Raw genomic sequence first — 15,902 nt, forward strand, 5'->3', positions numbered from 1 at the left:
GACCTGAACTCTCCAAGGCGGGGGGAGTCAGGCTGACAGTAGGAAGGTTAGTCTGAAAGTGACACTCAGGAGGTAGTGTCACTAACAGGACGGGAACCGCCTCCAATAGTAAGGTCGGTTCTCGAGGTCGGACAAGCCAGGTTGTAACACACGGACAGATAAAGTACAGAATCAGAAGGCAGAGGCGGAGTCTAGGTACAGGCAGGGTTCGGCAACAGGGTATCAGAAATATCGAGGTACAAGATCAGGAGGCAGAAGCAGAGTCTAAGGACGAGCCGGGGTTCGGCAACAGAGTATCAGAATGGCAAGGTACAAGATCAGAGTTCAGGAGGATAGTCAGGCAGACAAAGAGTCATAATAGATAATCACAATCAAACTAGTACTTTAAGCTATCAACAGAATCTAGCTAAGTGTAGGATTACAGCTCCAGCTGGTCCCGGCACACTTAAGGATCTGACTACAGGTCTGAGTGCTCCCACGTATGTGTTTGCAATGCCAGACAAAGAGCAAGTGAACAGCCAGCAGTATATATATACAAGGACCTCTCCAGGACCTCCCTAATTGCTGGACCAATGAGAGTAGTGGAAAATGTCAGCTGACCGCCTGGTCAGCTGACTCCCCTCTGGCTATTATTTAAGCTCTGCCTCTGTGTGCGCGCGCGTGTCACTCTGAATCTAGGTGGACTATCAGTCCCAGCCACACCAGTACTGTTTTGCAATGTATCCAGTGAGCTGAGTGCGGAAGCCGCCTCTAATGCAGATTCCGCCGTTACCAATGCGGATTCCGCCGTTACCAATGCGGATTCCGCCGCTCTGCCTATGCGGCATGCGGCGTTTTTTCCGCGTTGTGACGCCCTGCTGGACGCGGAAACAGCCGCCTCACCTTGAGAGGCAGCGGCTTTTCCGCGTTTCATCACAGAAATAATATTTTTTCCGATTTTTTCTTATTATTCTGATTAAAATGCATTTAGAATAAAATAATTCTCAAAATGTATGTATGAATATATAGATCATTTTGTTGTAATAAGTAGTGATAAAGTTATTGGTGAATAAAAGGGAGGAGTGCTGAAAGGTGAAAATTGCTCTAGACCTAAAAGTGTACCTGATACTACCCCTTATTTATACTTACCTGGGGAGTCCTCCAACCCCATGAGCACTATGGCCTCTATCGCCATCCTCTTCAGCCCCTCCATTCTGGTGTTACAACTCCTGGTAATCCAGTCAGTCACTGCCAGTTGTGGTCTTACGTGCATGCGTGGTGGGGCCACATGCAGGCCCCTGCCACACTCCCGTCGCCAGGAGTGCTCTGCGCATGACCAGGCCACAGGAGCGCTTATGAGGGGTGCGCATGTGGCACTGAGCTAAACACAGAAGCCCTCGACTGCCCGGATTACTGGACAGCTGCAGAATGGCGGGGCCGAAAAATACGGCGAGGGTGGCAATGGGGCTGAAAGAAGCCCCAGGTAAGTATAAATAGGGGCCAGTGAACCATCTCAGGTTCACTTTAAGGGGAAAAAACCCCTTAGTGGCTAACTAGTTCAATTAACTTCATTGATATGCACGGGAAAATTTGCATACCAAAAATTCCCCAAATATTTGAATTATACTTGTGAGTACATTAGGAGTGACTGAAGCAATTGCAGATGACGCACTTCAAAAAAGGAGGTTCCATCACTTCTTTTTCTGCACTATATTTGTAGGCAGGAATACAAATACTGTAGTAGTTATATGCTGTTTATGCAAAATGATTATTGATATTGGCAGAGGGTGTTGTTTTGCCAATTTTACTATTATTATTTATTGTATTTATAAAGCGCCGACATGTTACACAGCACTGGACCATAAATAGGGATACATACAATGTAAACAAAGGGTGACACACAGAGAGGCAGCATACAGTTATACGTGCAAAGAGAGTATAACGCTGGGAATACACGGTTTGTTTTTGAGCCATTTAGATGGCTCAATAGATAATTTACGACATGTCCGATCTCCCGCTTGATCATTTCGCCTCTCGATTCTTGATAGAAGAAAAAACGAGCGGAAGATAAGAGAATCCAGTGCGGAAATATCAAACGGGAGAATCGAGCGCCAGAATCGGCCCATTTATTTCAAGCATTAGATACATGATCATACAATTCTACCCAGCAAGTTTGATTTAGTCCATGGTAAGAGTGTCATTGGTGGGATTTCAAGATCAAGAAGGATCCAGATAATGAAAGATCTGACAGAATATGAAGTCCTACAATTTTCATCCTCTTCACTGTCTCATCTGTGGACTGTTGGTGTTGCAGGTTTCTACAATCCCAATCCCCAGTGGTACAACAATGAAGCCCATGGTGGATTAAATGGAGTTTACATGAATGGAGATTACCTGCCAGTCTGCTCCCGGGTGAGGCAATTTACAGTATGGCGGTGCTGGGATTACGGCATCTATATCCAGGTAAGTGACAGAGGGAACTTTCTGTGTGGATGATTTATGGGCCCGATGAATACATTTCTAGAGAACTTTGGAGAAGATACATGCAGAGGGTCCTTAAGTGGGGGGTGCTCACATTTAAAACACTTTACCAAGGTGCCTTCGCACCACATGGCTTGTAGTTAATACGTTGTCTACAGTATAACCGTTTTTCTTTTGAATAAAGACTCCTTTTTTCCACCAATATGAGCCTTCATTGGAGGTTAAAGACCTCCTTTTATTATAATGCATTTAACCTCATAATACTATTATTTTTTGGGTGCCTCCCCAGACGTTCTTTACCCTGTGCCTTAGGCGGTACATCCTCTGCTAGGCTTTATTGATGATGGCACTGGAGTTGGTCTCCCATATAAATGCTGGAAGACTATGGAGCCTACTTGGGTAACAAAGGGAGGTAACAGTGGGTGCCAGGATAAGCCAATAATAGTAAAATATCGGCCTTCCTGACACCTATCCTAACCTTAACCCTCTCGTTTATGTGCCTAACCTTAATCCCTTCACCTAATGCCTAACCCCCCTGGTGCCCAAATTACTGGCCGGGCTCCCGGATTGGCAAAATTTAACACAGGCACCTATGAGACACCGGCTGGCAAAACAACCTGATCCAAAAAACGAGGAACCATTTATGATCAGGGTAGGATTTGTGAGGGTGTTTTTCAGAAATCTGTTCTCATTTCCACAGTCTTGTTTAGGAATAACCAGGTCTTTTCTCTTTATTTATGTTCTGCTTTGTAGACCCCCTACTCAATACAGATATCTGACGTGATCCTGGCAGAAAATGGGATGGGTATACTTCCTATTGTCTACACTCCTACAGCAGCCTCTCATGGAATCTCCAATAAGACTGTTCAAATATCGGTAAGAAAGCCAGTCACTACTTCCTACCAATTTCAGTTTTCCATTGCAGATGGATTTTGGGCTTAGAAAACTTAATGCGTCATGTGTCAGATTATAAGACCTTATCCTGCATTAATTGAATAAACTGCACCCTCCGTTAGCTGTGTTGTCTATAATGTGTCCGCTTCAAACTTCTGATTGGCAGTCAAAATGGTGTATGCATCGTGCACAACCCAATTTCAGCAGCTTTAGAAAACTATAATGTCTGCTGGGCAGAAGCAAAGACAGGTTCTCAGTGTTACTTCCCATGTGATATCTCTGGGATTGTATTTACAGTATATGCCTCCACAATGAAAAGGTGTTTTTGACTCCCACGCCCTCTCCTCATCTTACCCATTCCCAGCTGAAGTTCCGGAAGGATTAGTCCTTGGTCCCTCTTTTTTCTTCATCTATATCTAGAGTCTAGAAACACATCAATTCATTTGGTTTCCAATATGATCTTTATGCTGATGATAACCGATCTACCTTTCTGCTTCTGATCTCCCTGCTTTAACATTTCATGTCACTTAATTTAGTGTCCTCCCAGAAATAATAGTCTTTATCAAAAACGCACCAGTAATCCTGGCTCCTTATATTCGCTGCCTACGAGGACTCCTAAGCAGAGGCGTATCTACAGGGGTGCAGGTATGGCATGTGCCATAGGTGCCTCGTATTACTCCATAGCATCCTTAGTCTTCTCCATACATATTTCAGTTTTTTTCCAGGGAGACATTCAGATGCCTGGTTACATCATTTGGGAGGATAAGCTGCTTGTTATTTGGGGATATATATAGGCTGACCTCCATTCTTATAGGCCATGCTTCACTTCAACTTGGACATAACCAGTTCAACCGAAACCACACCTTAATATATTTGGAGATGCGCCCACCCATGACCAATTTCGATGTTTGCCAAAGGCACTGGTTTCCCTTGATACGTCTCTGCTCCTGAATGTGCTCTCTCAAGCCTCATGTTAGTGCATTAACCACCTCTTGTCTCAATCCACCCAAAAATCTTTGACATTCATTCTTTTCCTGCATAGAACACAACTGCAGTGCTGGTGTAAACACTCATTTCCTGTGTAAATTACTGCAACACACTCCTACCCATAACTGACTCCAATGCATCCTAATCTCTGGATCTCCTAAGGTCTAACTCATCCACCTTATTTCTGGCTCCTCTAATGCTGCTCCCCACTGTCATTCTGTCCACTGGCCAACTGTCAAACAAAGAATTCAGCTCATGCTTCTTGCTATATCCTTTAAAGAGGAAGACCCCCTTTCCCATGAGAGATCTTTACCTTTTCTCAAATAGAACATCAGGGGTATCTGTATGGCTGATAGTGTGCTAAAACCCCTCCCACAGTGGGATGTCATGACCTTGGTCCTGACAGTTTGCTGTCTGTGAACCTCGATGCATTGTGGGAAATAACGGCTTTTGCAAGCAAGTATCTTCCTCTGTGCATAGAACTCTCAGTAACGGACATTCCACACAGATCACCTGAATATAAATCAGGAAGAGGAAAGATTTTACAAACACTGACTAACTAATCTATAAATAAATATTGTAAAAAATAAGCAATTTTATTGATTATGTTATTTTCACTACAGTCCCTCTTTAAATCTCTCTTTAATGCAACCACTTCATGCAAACTAATCCCACAATACCAAGCAAAATGTAATCTAACTTTGCTTGGCTTGAATATAAACCCCAGGTGGGTAAGATATGCTTCCCATGTTTTACTAATCTTTGCAGTTCCTCCATTATTGGCATTCAGGTTGGTGCTCCTCCCATTATAATGCCCTTTTATGTCAGTTATTGTGTGCTCCCATTATATCATTCCCCTTTATAAAGTTTTCACCTTTTTATCCCTCCACCTTTATAGTGCTACCAGTTGGGATATTCTCCTGTATTTTGTAACTCGTATCGGCCCTTCTTCCTGTTATAACCCCTCCTCCCCCATTATGATGCTGAAACCCATTAGAACACACATATGACCCTCAGCAAGGCAAAATGGTGGCAGATTGGGTGGGTTTAGGGCGTGGCAGCTGAATAGTTGTTCCAGTGATGAAAGCATAGGAAAATAAACCAAGAGTTTAAAGTGGTATTGTCATCTACCAAATCAAATTCCATTTACCGACTTTGGTTATTAGTGGTGTGCAGAAATTATGCCTATGCGTAATTATGCATCGTAATTTGCAATTACGCATCGTGATCGAAATGTGAAATTTGTGGATTACGGGTGTAAATGTAATTGCTAACCGTAATTACATATGTTAGCGTAATTTACATGTAATTTTGGCCTAAAATTGTTTTTTACGCAGGGAAACGCATTTTTCGCATTAAATATTTAAATATCAGCCGCCCATGTGCAGTGTACTGGCTGATGAACACAATTTTTTTTTAGCATACAAACTCATTTTTTGCATTGAATATATAACTAATAACTGCGCATGCACAGTACACTAGCGAATAGATGCAAATATTTTAAGTATTAGACGTGAATTGGGTGTAATTGTGTAATAGGCATAATTACGATTCAACAAACATAGTATGCTGTATGTAGTGTAATCGCAATTATGCAATGCGTATTTGCCAAAAATTAGGTGAAATTTTGCGTCATCCTAATTGACCCATTACGAGCACCACTAGTGTTTATTATATAGACTACATGCAGTCTGCCTTGCAAGCATTCCAACATAATCATAAATGTTTCTGCTGTAATGAATCTTATCTCAGTCAGCCTGGCTCTATTTTGGTACATTGCCGGGGAGAGGGAAGCTTGTTATCTCCCCTCCCGCATTCCTCTTCCTTACTAATTGGCTGAGCAAGGTTCAGTGTGACACGAGGCTGAGAAGGGAAATACACCTCACCCCTCTGCAGAAGCTGCTGAAATATGATCTATGCTGTGCTCACATGTGTTTACAATGCAGTAAGGCAGAAGCAGTAAAGATGGAAAATGCCTGGAACACTTTTCTCTTTATTTGCTGTATAAAATTCACTGAAATCAAAACGTGGACAGTACAATACATATGTAATGTAAGTAGAACAATATATATATATATATATATATATATATATATATATATATATATATATTTAGTTAGTGTGTGTGTGTGTGTGTGTGTGTGTGTGTGTGTGTGTGTGTGTGTGTTTTCCTGGGATAGTATGGCTGTCCCTGCTGCTTTAATGACTATTTGGGGGGAACAATCTCATTTTATCCGTGATACTGCTGTGTACTGAGTTTTCTGGATGCCTTTCTTTTGATTCTACTTTGTGGGGTTCGAAACGGTCTGGTGCTGTTATATTTTATCTTACAACACCTAAACGGAAATTGATGGACTTAAAGGAGTCGTCGGGGAAAAATGGTAAAATAAATGGTACTTACCAGGGGCTCCCTCCAGCTCCAAGCTCCCAGGATGTCCCTCGCCGCAGTTCTGCAGGTCCCCGGCGATGGAGGCCGCTCTGTACTGCGCGGGGCTGTCAATCATCGCCACGTGGGCCGGAGCGGACTGCGCAGGCGCAGTTGATTGTGTTGATTGTGTGTGTTGGATTTGATTATTGAATTATTTGGATATTTCCAATTGATTAGTTATTGTATCTAGGTGTGGGTGGTCACCTAAGGAAATATTAGTAGCCACTTAAGCCCTCGGTCATTTTCACTTTATGCATCAGAGCAATGTTCACCTCCCATTCATTAGCCTATAACTTTATCACTACTTATCACAATGAACTGATCTATATCTTGTTTTTTTCCGCTGCCAATTAGGCTTTCTTTGGGTGGTACATTTTGCTGAGCGCTACCTTACTGTAAATGCATTTTAACAGTAAGAATAAGAAAAAAAACTAAAAAAATTCATTATTTCTCAGTTTTCGGCCATTATAGTTTTAAAATAATACATGCCTCCACAATTAAAACCCACGTATTGTATTTGCCCATATGTCCCGGTTATTTCACCATTTAAATTATATCCCTATCACAATGTATAGCGACAATATTTTATTTGGAAATAAAAGAGCATTTTTTTCCGTTTTGCATCCATCACTATTTACAAGCTTATAAAAAAAAAAAAAAGAAATATTTCATCTTTACATGGATATTTAAAAAGTTTAGACCCTTTGGTAAATATTTATGTGGTTTTTTTTTTAATTGCAATGGTTTTTTTTTTCATTATTATTAAACATTTTATGTGGGTATTTTTGGAAGGGTGGGATGTAAATAGTATTTGATTTGGGGAAATATATGTGTATTTAAATTTTTTTTTTACTTTTAGATGTAGTTTTACTTTTTGATTCCTGGGCTAACGATCCGTGGCCGGGAGCGCGCGAGCGATCGGTGGCGGGAGCGCACATGTCCTCCTTGACGTAGAACTACGTCAAGGAGGACAAAGTGGTTAAAGCAGATCCAAACTCTTGCACAGGACACAATGAAAAGTCTTTATCTATACAGTATATATATATAAAATCGGATGTATGTGTGTATGTATGTGTGTATGAGCCGTGATCACTCGAAAACACCTTTACCGATTTAAACAAAACTTGGTATAGAGATCCCTTACTACCTGGGATGATATGTTCTAGAGGTCTTGCAACCCCACCGGAACACCTGGGTGGAGCTACAACCAGCAAATCAGATTTCACCCATTCATGTTAATGGAAAAAATGGAAAAGGCTGCCATTCTCACAGTAATCAAGCCACAGTCCCCACACTTGGTGACCGAGGTTACAAATCCAGAAAAAGTGGGCAGAGCATAAAACAGCCAATCAATGTTCAGCCATACATTTACAATGAGAAAATGTAAACTGCAGCCATTCTTACACTGGTTATGGTACAGTTTTCAAACTTAGTACACTTGGTTGCTGGATAAAGAAGATTAAGATTCAGAATAGTTGGTGGAGCCTACAACAGCCAATACAATTCACCTATTGATTTTCAAGGAGGATATTTAAACTGTTGCCATTCTTCCACTGTTATTGGCAGAGGCTTCAAACTTACTACAGTCGGTCATTAAGTGACTGAGGTTCAAATTCACTTAAAGAGAATCTGTATTGTTAAAATCGCACAAAAGTAAACATACCAGTGCGTTAGGGGACATCTCCTATTACCCTCTGCCACAATTTTGCCGCTCCTCGCCGCATTAAAAGTGGTTAAAAACAGTTTTAAAAAGTTTGTTTATAAACAAACAAAATGGCCACCAAAACAGGAAGTAGGTTGATGTACAGTATGTCCACACATAGAAAATACATTCATACACAAGCAGGCTGTATACACCCTTCCTTTTGAATCTCAAGAGATAGTTTCTTTCCCCCTGCAGCTATCTTCCACTGAAGTGTCAGGCTGTTTCTTCCTGCAGAGTGCAGACAGCTCTGCCTGTATGTAATTCCTCAGTATGTGAAAGCCCAGCCAGCTCAGAGGAGGATTTATCCAGCTTGTAAAAGATAAGAGAGAAGAGAGAAGCTGCCCTAATCTAAATAATACACAGGCGGTGTGCAGAGAGGGGCCTGGAGGGGGGAGATGCATCACAGAACCACAACACTGAAGAACTTGGCAGCCTTCCAGACACAGGCTGACAAGTCTGACAAGAGAGAGATAAGTTGATTTATTACAGAGATGGTGATAGTAGAACGTGCTGCAGTAAGCCAGAACACATTAGAATAGCTTTTGGAACTTGTAGGATGATAAAAAACAGGATGTAATTTTTGTTACGGAGTCTCTTTAAGGAGGCAGAGCCACAAACAGCCAATTAGATTTCCTTGGTAGATAAACTGCTTCCATTCACACATTTTTGATGCCAGGAACCCGGAAGCTCACAAACTTGGTCATTGAGTGACTGTGTGTCAAAGTTACAAAAAGTGGGTGGAGCCAAAAACACATTTCACTGGGAAAATATAAACTGCAGCCATTCTTACACTGTTAATGGCAGGGTTCTCAAACTTTGCACAGTTGGTCACTGGGTGAGTGGGATTAATATTCAGGAAAATGGGTGGAGCCTACAACAGCCAATCAAAATTCACCTGTTGATTTACAAGGGGAATATTTAAATTGCTGCCATTCTTACACTGTTAATAGCAGATGCCTTAAACCTGGTACAGTTGGTCACTGGGTGACTGGGGTTCAAATTCAGAAAGGGGGTGGAGCTACAAACAGCCAATCAGATTTGTTTAATTTCAATGGGAATATACAAATTATGAGAGAGAGGCACCAACATTTACAAATTATGGTGAGAGGCACCAACATTTACATTTTTTTTACATGGGAAAATATAAGCTGCAACCTTTCTTACACTGTTAATGGCAGGGTTCTCAAACTTGACACAGCTGGCCACAGGGTGACTGGATTTAATATTCAGAAATGTGGGTGGAGCCTTCAACAGCCAATCAAAATTCACTTATTGATTTTCAAGGGGAATAGTTACATTGCTATAGTTACATTGCTACCATTCTTACACTGTTAATGGCAGAGGACTCAAACCTGATACAGTCAGTCATTGGGTGACTGGGATCCAATTTCACTAAAGGGGTGGGGCCACAAACAGCCAATCAGATTTGTTAGATTGATTTCAGCCATTCTGTTATTGGCAGGGTTCTCAAACTTGACACAGGTGGTCACTGGATGACTGGGATTAATATTCAGGAAAGTGGGTGGACCCTACAACAGCCAATCAAGATTCACCTACTGATTTTCAAGGGGAATATTTACATTGCTGCTATTCTTACACTCTTAATGGCAGAGGCCTCAAATCTGGTACAGTCAGTCACTGGGAGTTTCAATTCTGAAATGGCGGGCGGGCCAAAAACAGCCAATCACATTTGTTTAATTTCAATGGGAAAATGCAGCTTACTGATGCCAAGGACCCCAAAGCTCATAAACTGTCAAAACAGTGGGAGGAGCCAAAAACAACCAACTTTTTACAAGGGAAAATATAAACTGCAGCCATTCTTGCACTGTTAATGGCAGGGTTCTCAAACGTGACACAGTTGGTCACTGGGTGACTGGGATTAATATTCAGAAAGTGGATGGAGCCTACAATATCCAATCAAAATTCACCTATCGATTTTCAAGGGGAATATTGAAACTGCTGCCATTCTTATTTATTTATTTTATTATATTTATAAAGCACCAACATATTACGCAGAGCTGGACATTAGTTAAGGTTACAGACAATATTTAGGGGTGACATACAGCAATAAGACAATACAAGAATACATGCAAACCAGATCACGCAGCACAGTATGAGTACAGGTGATGCTTAGTCAGTCACTGGATGGGAGCATGGAGATTAGGCAACTCGAGTTCACTCAGATCCATAGGATGGGTGTACGGTGATGGAGGTACATGAACAGGTAGGAGACACAAGGAGAAGGACCCTGCCCAAAGGCTTACAATCAAGAGGGAGAGGTAGGGACACAAAGGTTAGGGGACCAGAGTTCAGCTGCTGGTTTAGAGCAGTGAGGGGTGGTAGTCCTGAGTGAACAGGTGAGTTTTCAGAGCCTACTTGAAGATGTTGAAGGAGGGGGCAGCCCTAATGGATGAAGGTAGGAAGTTCCATAGTGTTGGAGCAGCAATTGAGACACTTAGGCTGTTAATGGCAGAGGACTCAAACCTGCTACAGTCGGTCATTAAGTGACTGGGGTTCAAATTCACTAAAGGGGGTAGCCGCAAACAGCCAATCAGATTTCTTTGCTGGAACTAAACTGCTTCCAGTCACACAACTTTTATGCCAGGAACGCAAAAGTTCACAAACTTGGTCATTGAGCGACTGTGTGTCAAGGTTACAAAAAGTGGGTGGCGTAAAAAACAAATTTCCCTGGGAAAATGTAAACTTCAGCCCTTCTTTACTGTTAATGGCAGGGTTCTCAAACTTTACACAGTTGGTTACTGGGTGACTGGGTTAAATATTCAGAACATTGGGTGGAGCCTAAAAAAGTCAATCAAAATTCACCTGTGTATTTTCAAGGGGAATATTAAAATTGCTGCCATTCTTGGACTGTTAATGGTACAAGTCTCAAACCTGGTACAGTTGGTCATTGGGTCACTGGGATTCAAATTCAGAAAAGGGGCAGAGCCACAAATAGCCAATCAGATTTGTTTCATTTCAATGCAAATTATTGATGCCAAAGACCGTAAAGCTCACAAACTTAGTCATTGAGTGTTAATGTGCTAGAAAAAGTGGGCAGAGCCGACAGTAGCCAAATACATACCCGGGCAACGCCAGGTCATCCGCTAGTTCCACATAAAGTTGCTGAAGAAATTCAACCTGTCTAATTAGTTTTTCTTTTATTCTGTTGTGGTTAACCTTTTAGAGGAGAGAGGACGTTCTGAGTTTCATTACACTTTAATAATCACATTGTATGATGGCTTTCTTCTTATTCCTAGAACTCTCTAATTGTGGGAAGCACCCCCAACTTCGACTGCAGTGATGTTCTCACTTCTAGTGACCCCAACATTGCACCTACTGCCCAGCATCGCAGCCACAGGCCTCTGACAGGTACTGTCCTGTTCTGCAAATGTATAAAGCATAAAAGGAAGATGTTGGCATGACATAAATCTATGATGATAAAAATAATAAGAGAAAGTTTTGGGTGCACATAACGTAGATGTCTTTTGTGAACTTTTTTCTTTTTTCAGTTTTGAATAGAGTTGGGAATGGAAACAACCCATTTGTTTGTTTGTCTGTTTTTGATGTCTGGGATCCAGTTTATGCAATTTCTCCTCACTGCCTGTTTCAGTGGAATAGGGATTGATTCAAAAAGATTGGAGTTAGCAGCACACCATGTGCATATAATCCCCCTGTGAATTATTTGTGCATAGTACTGTGTGTAAGTATGATTCCTCAAAACTCTGCAAGGAGCTGGTAACAGAGAAAAACTCTGCCAGCAAAGGGGGGTTCCCCTACACTATTCACCAGCATCTATAGCCGTCAGCAGTGAGAAGGGATGCCTTGATATAGCATGTGCATGGATAATTCGACAAATGGATGAGCGTACCAAGAGGGGTGGTGCTAATGTTTTTTTTTTCAAGTTTGTCAGCATCCAGGGCTAAATTTTCTCATTGGCTGCTGGGATAGTGATTTGATAGGCGTATAGAATAAGGAAATCTACTGTTCACATATTTTTATGTGGGAATTTGAAATACTGATTGATAACAGGCATGTTTTTAATGTACAGTGCTGGGTGCTAGTAACTGACTCACTTTCAGCTATGTACAGAAGCCTCTTACTTGTACATTACAAGGGCAAAGTCCCCAGACTTGGCAACTAACACGGGGTACTTATTATTGGGGTCCTAGGAAAGATGTTTTTGCCCACCGCTGAGGGTTACCTACACTCCCTTCAGGCCCTAGGCAACAGCTAGGATTGCCTTGTGGATGAGCAAAAGGGTTCCCGTTTGTATTTAGATTTTTTACTATGTAATAGAGTAATAATAGATTGGGGAGAACTTCATATCTCCTAAACATTTTCATAGATACAAGACATGACTTTGTGTGTTGATCTGTCAGGTGGGAGAAGCGGCATCTCCTGGCCAACCTTTGCCTCTGGACATAACTTGGCACCGGTGTATCCTCTTGCAGGACTGAAGAATTACAATGCCATAAGTGGTCTAATGACAGTGACTGGTAAGTTTCGCATACATGTGGTTACTCTTACCTTGTTCTACACCTTTCATAATAAATGGCTATTGACCATAGCTTGTAGACCTTTCCAACTATTTCAGCCTGAAAACACACTTTTCTTTCCAGATACAACATTTGTGAACTTCAGAAACGTTTGTTCCGGGGAGGCCAATGTGATCTTCATGACCAACCCGGAGAACGAGGACTTGCAACATCCTATTCAGGTCTCCAGGATAACATTAGTGGGCAGTGCTGAGGACCGGAAAATCTTCATCCATCGTCCAGACGTAACGTAAGTTTTTCTGTTTGTTGATAAAATTCCCTATTATTTCTTTTTGGTACCACCAGTTTCATGAAGGACAATGGAATGTCTTAAAGCATGGACTTTCACTAAACCAGGTTCTTGAGGTTCTTGTAGACATACACATAGGTAGGGTCTTATCAGTGTCAGTGATATGCAGCTTCACTATGGTGGCCTCTGGCTCTGCTTGCCAGAATAAATGAACGACTCCTTTTCCAGATGTACAAATGGCCCACAATGACCTTGACAGATAGAATATTGGATATCGCCAATCCTGAGTCACAACGGTAGTAACTTTAGGAGAATTGGTTAATGGAAACTATTTAGTCGAAGAAACATTTCTCAGTTTAATTTTATAAGCTGTAAAGATTAACATTTATTCAGCCTCATTACTTTTTTTGTGTACATATAAAATTCAAGTGTTCCACAATGTTCCTAATGCAAGTAAGGTGAGTTTCGGTGTTAGCCGTGTAGGGTAGATCCGAAGACATACTTCAGCAAAAGCCGATTTAGCTAAAACATTGCTTAAAACCGAAACTAATAGGTCCAATTTAATACAAATCATCAATCTTTTAAAAAAGATTGTTTTTATAACCATGCATGTGTGCACCACAATGACTTATTCACCTACTAAGGTGGACCTGTACAGCCCAGGTATAGGTTGCAAGGAAGACCATAATGTTGATATCTGAGTATAGATTGTTTTTGTGATCTGCAGGTTCTCTAGCCTTTATATTGGTTTCAAGATATCTTACTAGAGTAGAAGGCAACATGTCTGAAGATACTCATTTAGGCAGTTATTGGTATTTCATGAAAACAATAAGGCAGTGTTGATTGGCCTTTAAAAATAAGTTAGTAAGTGGATGCTGTATCTCTGGGGATAGTTCACTGAGGTTGGAGGACTCTTGAGGACATCAGTGGTTGAATGGACCTGGAACGGATTTTTGTAAACTGTCTGCTACTCGGTAGCCAGTGTTTTCATCTTGCACCTGAATTATAATGTAGTGCAATAGGTGGATTATAAAAGGTTCGAGCCAATTTTTTTCAGCTTGATTGGTTTGCGCTCAAGCACTCGGCTATAACATAGCTGATGTCATCAACCAGGGGATTTATTGACCACATGAGTATTTTAGAATGTGGGTCCTTAGTTTAAGTGCTGGCCTTCAGTTGTTTTATAGCCAAAGTGCCTTCAGCTCCGGGTGCTTGGACTCTTGCAATAAGGTGAGTATTTGCTGGTATTACCTCCCTTCCACTTGAACTACATTATAAATATAAGTGCAAGTTCATTATTAAAACCCTTTATAAATATCTTGATAACCTTCTGCATAAGGAATAAGGAGAACGTAGAATGTAGAGGAGCAATTTGCAAACAAGGAGAAGAGAGTGAACACTTTCCAAGCAGAGATCTGCATACACTGACACTAGTAGGCATAGCCTGTGCTGTATACATTGACATGCCTGTATTATAAAACTGGAGTAAAAAACGTGATGCAACCACAATTATTCTTGCTTGTTAGATAATGTATTCTTAACATTTTAAATGTTTACCTATATGTCTAAGTTTCTTTTTTTTTTTTTATCCTTTTAAAATAGAAAAGTGACCCCATCAGCCTGTGTGGACATGGACTGCGACGCAAAGAAGAAGTCCCTCCTGAAAGATCTGGATGGCTCGTTCCTGGGGCAGATCGGCGCGGTGGTACCACAGTCAGAATATCAGTGGGATGGAGACACGCGGGACGGCGTGGGGGATTACCGGATTCCAAAGGTGATGCTGACCCGCCTGAATGGAAGCCGAATACCTGTAGCCGAAATTGCTCCAAACAAAGGTAACTCTCTGCACTGTAGAATGGAAATATGTGTGATAATCAACCACTAGGCTGGAATTATGCATAGTGTCCAATTAAAGTACCTCTGAACTGGGGACAAAAAAATGAATGAAGCCCATGGTGGGCTAGATTACCTCTTCCTTAGTGTCCTGGTGCTGCTTGTTGTCGCTAGATATCAAAAAGTGCACCCGAGGTGACATGATGAGATAAACATGTGTTTGTACAGTGCAAAACATATTACAGTAGAATCACTTACAGTAGACTCGAAGGGACCAGGAAAAGGAGTTTACTATATCAGAAGTTTACTATATCAGAATTGGTCATACATTGTATATTAATACAGATGCATTTGCTGGGACCTGAGGACCAAGTTAACTATATCCAGAAGTTTACTATATCAGAATTTACTATGAATTTCTACTGTAATAACCAGGCTGTTTTACTTGTTTTGTTGCCTGAAAAAATTACATTTTAGGCATGGAAGTGACAGCTTCTGTCTTGTCGGTACCTTGTCAGGAACATAGTAAACATCACTGATAAGCAAATTACAGCCATAACAGTTTTCCTAGCAGAATACAACTTCTGAGAGCAGCCGGGAGATAGAAAAGGGTCAATAGTTCATGTATTTTCATTTAGGACACTAAATAGGCTGTCACTGAGCAGAGACAACAAAACATTCAATCTACTTTGAAAATGTTTAAATATAAAATAAAACCATGGGATATCTAAAAAAAAGTCGTTTTTAGGAGTAGGATTATAAATATTATTGTTTATCTCATCAGCTTATTTTTACCTCCAGTTCATTTTA

General features: G+C 41.2%; 1 protein-coding gene across 1 annotated transcript in view; it reads left to right on the forward strand.

The window, feature by feature from the left end:
• The window catches only part of LOC137519451 (fibrocystin-L-like), a 388,270-nt gene that overhangs the window by 341,767 nt on the left and 30,601 nt on the right, over nt 1–15,902 (forward strand). The window contains exons 62-67 of the mRNA XM_068238405.1: nt 2,294–2,442; nt 3,214–3,336; nt 11,732–11,843; nt 12,854–12,970; nt 13,094–13,259; nt 14,862–15,094. Coding sequence (XP_068094506.1) covers nt 2,294–2,442; nt 3,214–3,336; nt 11,732–11,843; nt 12,854–12,970; nt 13,094–13,259; nt 14,862–15,094 — 900 coding nt within the window. The remainder of the gene's footprint in view (nt 1–2,293; nt 2,443–3,213; nt 3,337–11,731; nt 11,844–12,853; nt 12,971–13,093; nt 13,260–14,861; nt 15,095–15,902) is intronic.

Source organism: Hyperolius riggenbachi, chromosome 5 (assembly GCF_040937935.1).
Source record: "Hyperolius riggenbachi isolate aHypRig1 chromosome 5, aHypRig1.pri, whole genome shotgun sequence".
In the NCBI taxonomy this organism is placed as follows: Eukaryota; Metazoa; Chordata; class Amphibia; order Anura; family Hyperoliidae; genus Hyperolius; species Hyperolius riggenbachi.